The sequence below is a fragment of the Chanodichthys erythropterus genome, chromosome 10, assembly GCF_024489055.1.
Source record: "Chanodichthys erythropterus isolate Z2021 chromosome 10, ASM2448905v1, whole genome shotgun sequence".
In the NCBI taxonomy this organism is placed as follows: domain Eukaryota; kingdom Metazoa; phylum Chordata; class Actinopteri; order Cypriniformes; family Xenocyprididae; genus Chanodichthys; species Chanodichthys erythropterus.
In genome coordinates, this window is record NC_090230.1 from 17,848,195 (window position 1) to 17,857,684 (window position 9,490).

General features: G+C 38.1%; 1 protein-coding gene across 1 annotated transcript; it reads right to left on the bottom strand.

Moving 5' to 3' along the window:
* Positions 1–1,990: 1,990 nt before the first annotated feature.
* On the bottom strand, positions 1,991–8,756 carry LOC137027810 (vitellogenin-like). The gene is made up of 28 exons (XM_067396349.1): positions 8,705–8,756; positions 8,538–8,558; positions 8,286–8,437; positions 7,906–8,157; positions 7,658–7,819; positions 7,421–7,569; positions 7,193–7,343; positions 6,942–7,099; positions 6,693–6,858; positions 6,486–6,611; positions 6,177–6,395; positions 5,844–6,061; positions 5,659–5,756; positions 5,444–5,568; positions 5,258–5,359; positions 5,022–5,141; positions 4,732–4,918; positions 4,531–4,633; positions 4,258–4,443; positions 4,047–4,161; positions 3,745–3,934; positions 3,409–3,665; positions 3,273–3,317; positions 3,111–3,188; positions 2,806–3,012; positions 2,532–2,674; positions 2,302–2,440; positions 1,991–2,215 (listed from the first exon to the last, which is right to left on the bottom strand). The coding sequence occupies exons 1-28, from the start codon at positions 8,742–8,744 to the stop codon at positions 2,090–2,092; spliced, it is 4,035 nt and encodes a 1,344-aa protein (XP_067252450.1). The 5' UTR covers positions 8,745–8,756; the 3' UTR covers positions 1,991–2,089.
* Between the last annotated feature and the right edge of the window lie 734 nt (positions 8,757–9,490).

The following is a 9,490-nucleotide window of genomic DNA, read 5'->3' on the forward strand; positions in this document are numbered from 1 at the left end:
AATAAACATTACTTTACATCCTTTATATAGCATAGCATATTGGCTACAACTAGACGGGACATATCAGACGAAGACTCTCTTCTCTGCTCTTCAAATACATAAAACATTACCCTTTATAGACGTAGTTATTTTTTTATGGAAGAGGATTGGGGCCAAGCAATAATAAAAAAATAAAACCATCTCGGGATTAAAGTTGTTAAATTTCCAGAAAAAAATCATTAAATTTCGAGAAAAAAGTTGAAATAAAATGTTGAGAATAAAGTCATTAAATTATGAGAAAAAAAGTCATTAAATTTCAAGAAAAAAGTTGAGATAAAATGTTGAGAATAAAGTCATTAATTTACAAGAAAAAAGTCGTTAATTTATGAGAACAAATTCATTAAATTATGAGAAAAATGTCGTTAGATTCGAGAAAAAAGTCAAGATAAAATGTTGAGAATAAATTCATTAAATTATGAGAATAAAGACATTAAATTATGAGAAAAGTCGTTAAATTATGAGAACAAATTCGTTATATTTTACGAATTTGTTCTTGTAATTTAACGACTTTTTTCTCGTAATTTAATTACTTTATTCTCACACTCGTAGCCGTGCGATATGGCTGTATATCAGCACAGCTGTGATTACCTATGGACGAATCACAGCCGTGCTGATATAAAGCCATATCGCACGGCTACGAGTGTGATATTGCTCATATACGATAGCGATATGGCTGTATATCAGCACAGCTGTGATTTGATTTGAACTCGTAATTAAGTAACATTGAGTTGCTTCATTGAAACTCTTTGTAATATGTGAAGTATAATGAGAGCGAGATCGCCTGAGCGAGTGCATTACCTGAATCTAGCTGATATTCTTCAGGTCAGACTTATATTCATAGAGACAGTCTTTGCCGCCATCACATGGTGTATTAATGTAACTTTCATTGAAGTCGAAATCACTTACGGACTTTTTCTCAATACCATAAACACAGCACATTATTTATATAAAATATTATCTATTGAACAATAATATTTAAATTAACAACAATAGCCATTATAACAGTATAAGAAGGAAAAAATATAGGAAATAAACACAAGTAAACAGTTCAGTCAAATGTATAAAAGCAGTGTTCTAGTTAGTACAGGAGGTAATTTCAATATAAATATAAAGTTATGAAACTTAATTTAGCCCTTAAGACAAATCTATTAGCTCTGGTACAAGTAATAGATTACTAAGACCAATGATTGCTTATTTGATGTACCCAAAACGAATACTCAAGTTTAAACACTATCTACATAAGAGCCAGCGGCAAATTCCCAAATGACTGGCAGAGATGAAGCTGTTCTCTGCGGGTACATGAGCACTGAACGGTCACTGACAGCCTGGAGCTTCTAAAACAAATTTTCAAATAGGCAGTATGTTTACATATAAACCGCATATCTGAGATCTAAACAACTATATTCGTGCCTAAAAAAAAATTCTTAAAACTACTTTCCTTAACAAAATAACAGTAGTATCTATAAAAATATTGTGGGTTTGCTCGTCCGTCATGACAGCGGAGTGATTCTAAAGGTGAAACGGTTCCTGTGGTGATACTTGTACAATATTGCACGGCTGGAAAGACCTCTCAGCTTCAGATTCGAGAACCAGAAAGAACTTTTGTATAAAATAGTATAATATAGGTTAATATAATTATTTCTGATAATCCCAGGTTGCTTTGGTCATGCAGGTTTGTTTACACATTAAAGTCATGGCCACAAGAACTTCACATAGCATGACCATGATACAAGGATGTTGTTACCCTGACAAAATGACCTCATGACCGTGACATATTATCACGTTACCATGAATTAATCTCTCGTAGCCATGACAAAACATTGTGAACTAAACATGTATCCTCCTGGTCACTGTGAACCTTATTGTCAAGTGTACAAAAACATTTATGAGTACCACTGACTAAGTGTTCTTGTAAAATGAAAGCAGTTCACACAATTCTGAAACTTGCAGGGTATTTATTAACATTAGATTACATTACATTACATACATCACAACATTGTTAATGTATTCAATTAAACTAAACATGAAAATGTAAAATGCAATTAATTTCTTATTCTTCATTGATATGTTTCTGGATCCAGGAGAGAATATCCTCATCGATATGAATGGTAAGAGTTCCATCTGGATTGATGGGAACAGTGACAGGGAGAGGAATAGCCATCCTTGACAGAGTCATCTAGAGCAGCAGAAACAAAAATGATTATTTGTATTTTCTTAATTATGTCTCTTTGTAAGTCATAATTTAAAGGAAAAATATTTCACCTCTGGAATCCTAGCAATGACATTCAAGGTTCTCTGAGTTGGCAAGGCTGCAGTCAGTTCAATCTCTTTCTCACTGTTTGTTGCTCTTTCAAGTCTAAAGCCTGCCTGGAGAGCCGCCATAGGGATGTGCTTAGACAGCCTAGTTGTGAAGGGATGCACAAAGAAGAGCAAATTAAACCAGTGCCATATTCTGCCCTGTTCTTTTGTCATTCAATGTTGCTGAACATTACTTTTTGGCATAGGTGGTGACGATTAGTGGCAGCCTCTCCCATTCCAGCTCTAGACGTGCAGCAGGGAATTCGCCCAGAACACCGGCTTCAGCTTTAGCAGTGACTGCATACTGTTGGCATTCTGGACCCCAAGCAACCCTGGCCTGAAAACAGACAGTTGTGTTCAAAGGATGGTATTGATGTAAATTATTTCACCTGAGAAATTCATTTCGATAATTGTTCTAAAACTTTTTTTTTTTTTTTTTAAAGATCACACAAGTCTTTTCGGTCTTACAGTGACTTTGTGTTTGCTCAGCAGGGCACCGTCAGCACAGATCTTCAGGTTGTCATTTTCAGCGATGGAGGAAATGACAAGCTGCACTCTTGCGGTTGGCTTGTCAAAGTAAGCTGCAAGTTGGTAGCCCAGCAGCTTGTGGTCAACTCTCACAGCACGGGCAATGACAGCAAAAACAGGTGGAATACCATTTCCAAGGAACTTAGCCTGAAAACATAAACCATAATAGATTCAAGTTGATTTTTTAAAATGTCACATTTGGTTGTTTTATGTTATGAACAAACAAATGACACTAATTGATTCACCTGTTTCCGGATAGCCTCAAAGCTAGATGCAGTGCTTCCACTGCTTTTTGCCTTTGAGGCGCCATGGGGTGCCATGTACTGCAAGCAAAATGATATTATAGACATTATATTTGATGATCTGAAGAAACAATATTTTTAACAAAAATAATTTTGTATAGTTACCCGATCTTTGTGGAACTTCCTGAAAGGCTCCATGATGGTGGCAGTCTGAAAATCCATATAGAATGATTCAGTAAAAAATATATTTATGAAACAAATATTGGCTTCCAATCCAACATGCTACATTCCACATCCTCACCTTAGTCATACGAGAGCTGGACATGGAGGAGCTTGAACTGCTGCTGCTGCTGCTGCTGATGCGGCTGCTGCTGCTGCTTTCAGAAGAGACGGGCACATTTTTATCTTCAGTCTCCAGGATTTCCCTCAGTTTCAACAGGAAGGCCTTTCCTTCTGGAGTCTCCTCATCAATGAGTTTGATTTGCTTAAGGAGCCTCTCAGCAGCTCTCGGACCAACCTGGACTTCAAGCTCCAATCTTTCAACTGCAGGACCTTCAGCTAAAGCCAAAATGACAAATAATAAATTAGAAAATTAGAAAATACTTGAGTTTAATCAATGTAATCTCTGTCAGAATACCTCTTGACACTGCAGCACGAGCTGAGTGCTGTCCAATTATGTAGAAGAGAGGAGCATTTCTGATATAAGCAGCATTGTGAGAGTGCACTTCAATGCACCCCTTGATTTCAATGTATGGGACAGCAAGACAAAGAGTCTTGTGAAATGGAGCAGTAGCTCTCACAGGAGTCTCATCTGGTATCTCGGAAGACTGGAAAGAAAATTAAGTATTAAATCAGTTATATCAAAAAGTCTTACCATTTTGGAGCTTGAAGCAAATATTACCATGTTTCCATATGTCCATGTCTGTATTCAAAACTTACCGAATAACCAACATATGATGTCTGGGAGTTTTGCAGAGACAGCTCAGGTACTAAGGGAATAATCCTTTCAGAAGTGGGATCTTCAATGTTTCTGACCACAGCAAGAGTCTCAAAGCTGTTGGAACAAGAAAAGTAAAGGATACTTCCAAAAAAAGGGCAGTCACACACAAACAACACTTTTGCTACATTGGCAAGACTAAGAGTTCATTACCTCACAGCAGCAATGTGTTCAGGAAGCTCAACAGGCAGAGCCTCCACCTTGTAGTTGCCCTTCAGAATGTCTGCTCTTGCAGCCACTTTTCCAGGGGCAATTGTACGGATCTTTCCTCTTGCCATAACAGCAGCTTGGATCAAGGCAGTATTCACTCCCATCACAGCAAAGGTCTGGAGAGCAACACTGAAATAAGAATAAGGGAGATTGTTTGTAAAACTGTTGTTGTTTACTTCATATCCCATCTTCATGATTGTAGCTGCAAAAGTGTACCTTGGTCTTGCTTCAGCTTGGAGTTGAACATCAGTCTTCTTCAGCTGCTCAAGAGTCATGGTCTCAATCTGCTCAGGGAGAGGAGGTGTAATGGTGGCCTTAACTAGAAGGGTGAACAGAACAACATCAAACTTAGAAGTGACACCCTCATATCAACCCTCACATCAATACAAATAAAAAATTCTAAGAAGACAAAGGTACCATTGAGGCTCGCAGCAGCAACAGCAGCAGTGTAAAAACTGAGCTCCATGGGCACACCAAGTGCTGTTGGCAAGATACGACGCACTTCAGCTGCAAGCAGGGGCCTGGCGTACTGAAAGGCAATTCCTTCCTGCAAAGCTTTAAGGGCACCCTTCAAAAGTTCACGTGGTTTGGGTCCAGTGGCAATCTGGGAATAGTGTTTATGAGAATTTTAATTGTAATTGTAATTTTTGAGGCAGATCTCCAAAAATACAGTAATGAGAGAGGAGATTTAAACTACAACACAGTACCGGTATTGCTTCTTCAATGATGGTCTTGTCAATGTTTAAATAAGCCACTTCTTGTCCAAGTAATTTGATGTAGGCTGAAGCCAATGGCTGATTGGTTGGCAAGGCCTTCCAGTTTGCAAGCTTGAAGAGTTAAAACAGAGAAGTTATATATATTTAGATAAATATATTTATACTATGTTATGCTTATAATACATAAAAGTACCAAATTATACAATTCACTGGACATGAAAACTTACTGCTCTCAGGGTACGCTTAACCTTTGTGATACGATCAACACTTTCATCTGCAGCAGGAGATTGCAGAAGTGCCTCCTGGATTCCTTCAGTTCTCAAACCAATCTGTTTGAAAGAATCAACTGAGTTAAGATGGAAAACTGAATCAGACTTAAAAAAAAAAAAAAAAAAAAGTCTTGGTTTGCCCACCTCAAGAACATCAGCAGCAGCTCCAGCCAGATAAGCACGTGCTTTAGTTACAACAGCTCTGGGCAGGATGGTGGCGGCATCATTGATCATGTAGGCACTACCAGCAGCTCCAATCATAAGAGGAGCTACACAGGGACAGAGGTAAAAATGCAATTATTTTGTGTAGGTATTTTATGAAAAGCCTTATGCATGCTGTATTGGTTTTCAAGACTCACTATGATAGAAGTCCAGCTGAAGGGCTCTGCTGAAACGGAAGCTAAGCCTGTCCAGTTTGCGGCTCATGAGCTTGATGGCAACATTAGCTGCACCCGCACTGAAATGGACAACCATGATTACATCTGGATTGTGCTCAAATTACATGATAAAGTAAAATATATGAAAAAATATTTGTCATTCTTACACAGCTGCCATATCAGGAGCAGTGATTCTGGTCAAGGACTTGATGTGGGAATAGGCAAAGCTTGCAACATGCATGTTAGTCTCAGTCTTCAAAGCACCAGCAAGACTTGAAATGAGAGCCACTGAGGGCTTTGCCTCAAACAACACAATGCAAGCAACCATTCGCACTTCTGGGTGGAGAGCCCTGTCCAATACAAGCTGCAGGGCCACTGGCTGAACCTGTGGAAGGGAATAAGGTTTCCTTATTACTGGAAGAAAATGTGCATAATCTTTTCCTTTTTAAATTATTTATTTATTTATGTATTTTAACATTTCTTCACTGTCTGACACTTACCAGTTTGGGCTCTTTCTTGGCAATGTTCCTCAGGGCCAAGATGGCATCAACCTGGACTCTAAGAGGCAGAGAAGTAGCTGCAGTACTCAGTCCAGGTAGGAGCTTCATGATGGGTTTGAGACTAGCAGGGTGACCAGCATTGCCCAGAACTTTCAGAGCCAAAGTGATTTCAGGAATGTCATTCTTGGAAATGGCTTCAGCAGCAAGCTCATGGATGGGCTAATGAGTTTGAGGCACATATAGATATTTAATACAAATATTTAATAGTATGTCCATCACAGAAATGTATTGAGGGCTTGAGGTGTTTACCCTAAGGAGCTCGGCAGGGCAAGTGGGAACTTCAACGCAGTGTTTGGCAATCATGGAACCATATCCAAGCATGACGACTTCACGAAGAGCTGGGATTGTGGCAATTCTCTCGTGCATAGCTAAGCTCTGTTCAGCAAATACAGAAATCATTAATTTGATTTAGATAAGATTTGAAGAACAGCATTGTGTATAGTAAGATGAACCCACAGCTGTCAACTGGATGGTGTCCAAATCAGCAGTGACCATTTGCAGAGCAACCACAAGAGCCTGAATGAACTCAGGAATGGTAAGTTCACCAGCCAGGAACTTCTCCTTGATTAATTTCACAATGACTGGTGTGCCAACAGCAGGAAGAGCATCCAGAAGCCAGCGCCTACCAGATTGTTTAAAATATATTTGTTATAAGAAACTGCATTTCAACTACATTACTATTAACCTGTTGCTCACAAATTGTACCTGTAAACTGGTTTGTCCTTGAACTGAGCCCAGATGGCCTCAATATTCTCCAATGTGGCAGCACGCAGGAGCTGGACGAGCTGAACAAACTTAAGTGGAGCATCATCATGGACCATGGCCACATTGTTTGCAACAAGGTGCTGTAGGACCTCAATAATCTAGAGAGAGTAAGGGCAACACTTAGATGTTGTCTTCATGGATCAAATGCTTTGACTTGGAGACTGTTAAAGATTTTAGGTAATGTATTATACCTGGGCTGGTGCATCACTGATCTTTGTGAGTTGAATGGGGGTCTGAAGTAGTTCAGTTGCAAACTCATACTGCAGGGATCCACGGGCCAAATAATCAGCTTTGATAGGAACGACAGGGGTCTTCTCAATCTCAACAAAAGCCAAGGATTGTCTGAAAAAAAAAAAAAAATTATTAGTAATAAGGTTAGTTCATATTTTAAGATAAATCTCACAAAGGACTAATCATACTTTGCTTCCATCTGGGCAGCACCATGGATCTCATTGAAGGGTGAAAACTGATGCACTTCCTCAACTGTTGCTTCAGCGATCAGTACACCGGCTGCAGCTGGTTTCATGATGTAGTTGTAAGATGCAGTTTCAATCAGACTCTTCACCCTCTGTTGAGAGAAAGGTGCATGACCACTTGAGCATTTTCATTATATTGATTGAGTAAATATTTCAGTTCTTCCCAGACTTCTTCATTACCTCTGTGCATTCAGCACACTTCTCAGTGTATGCCAAGCCGATGTCCTTCATGATTCTCTCCTGGCAGTGGCTCAGATCCTTGGATTTGGTGACAATAATGTGGTTGGCCTTTGTATCCTCACTGATGACATAGTGGGTCCTGCACACTCCCTGAGCTCCAGCCTTGAAAGACAAGTAAAATATATATATACGTATTGCAGAACTAATTATAGAAATAGATCATAAACATACTAGGAGCACTTTTTCACCTCTTGCAGCTCATAGATGTTCTGGGTCTTCTTGAGATTGAGCTGAAGGATGTTGAGGATTCCTCTGTGCAAGTTCAGCACTGTAGTGGAGACTCCTGCAGGGGCGAACACCTTTCCAACCACACCATTAGCATACTCAAACTTGATGGGAATCTGAAGCTGAGCAGCCAGAGCTGAGGTGAGCTTAGTGGCAGGAACAAATGGATCCTTGGGCCAAATGCCGGCATACTCGTGGAGTAGAGGATCCATGAGCTGTAAAGCAATATCTTCACTTAAAATGAGGAAATTGCATCTTTTACAGCCAGTGCTTGCTAACACATTTTTAGCTTCCTCTTGAGTGTTGAACACCTATAAAATTTACAGTCCTTAATGGTCATTACCTTCATCAGGAAGGTGTTTTCTGTCACGGCAGTGAGGTGAACCTTGCTGCCGACTTTTATACCTGCTCTGGCCAGACCTTCTTGAGGAAGACCACCCAAGAGCAGAGCCTCATACTTGTACACATAGGTCTTATCCAGGGCAAACTCTGGAACTGAGAAGGGTAGAGTATTTCTCTGGTTGAGTTTAAGCAAGAATGCAACAGTTGTAAATGACCAGTCTCCAAATTACCAAATTACAATCTTTTTACTTACCAAGGTTGATCTGTTGACTTGCTGAAAGAAACAAATAAGAGAATTTGCTTTGAAAATTACTTCATTTTACTTGTTTTTAACAAGTTCTAAATGTACTTTTACTTTTAAGAGAAATCTTTTAAGAAAAAAGAAACAGGAACTTATGAATTTTAAAACATAAAACTTACCCACTAGGGCTACAGTCAGGGCAAGCACAACAGCTCTCATGGCTGATGGTTTGTGAAGAGCTCCTCAGAGAAACAGACCTTTTATAGTAGTTTCTTGCTGACCAAGTATAAATTTGTAAATTAATTATTAACAGATATCTTTAGATATCAAAAAGCAAAAAGTCCATAAGACAGGTTGGTCAACCTCTTTGAACATCAATATAAAGTAGAGGTCAGGTTACCCTGGCCTGTCGTGTCATCCTCCAGAGCAATGACCAATGTCAATTTTGTATTTGTCTTTATTTGCAAGAAAGTTGATCAGGATAAGTAAAATTTAATATATATATATATATATATATATATATATATATATATATATATATATATATATATATATATATATATATATATATATTAGGGCTGTCAAACGATTAATCACTATTAATCACATACAAAATAAAAGTTTGAGTTTGCATAATATATGTGTGATTAATGTGTGTAAATAATATGTATATATAAATACACACAAATTAATGTATATATTTAAGAGAAATATGTTATTTATGTACAAAAAATGTATTTATAAAATATAAATAAATACATATACTTGTAAATATTTCTCAAATATATACTTGGATGTGTTTGTATTTATATATACATAATAATTGCACACAGTACACCCACATATATTAGGCAAACTTTTATTTTGTATGTGATTAATCGTGATTTATCATTTGACAGCCCTAATATATATTGGTTTTGTCTATAAATGCACTGTAAACCCTAATGCTCAAAATACTTAATTCG

What these genes read in the sequence shown, in the direction of transcription:
- LOC137027810 (XM_067396349.1), bottom strand. Translation starts at nt 8,744, where the DNA reads ATGAGAGCTGTTGTGCTTGCCCTGACTGTAGCCCTAGTGG. An exon ending in AAGTCAACAGATCAACCTTG is followed by an intron (nt 8,438 to 8,537) that starts GTAAGTAAAAAG and finishes TACCCTTCTCAG; the next exon opens with TTCCAGAGTTTGCCCTGGAT. An exon ending in TGAGCAAACACAAAGTCACT is followed by an intron (nt 2,675 to 2,805) that starts GTAAGACCGAAA and finishes GTCTGTTTTCAG; the next exon opens with GCCAGGGTTGCTTGGGGTCC.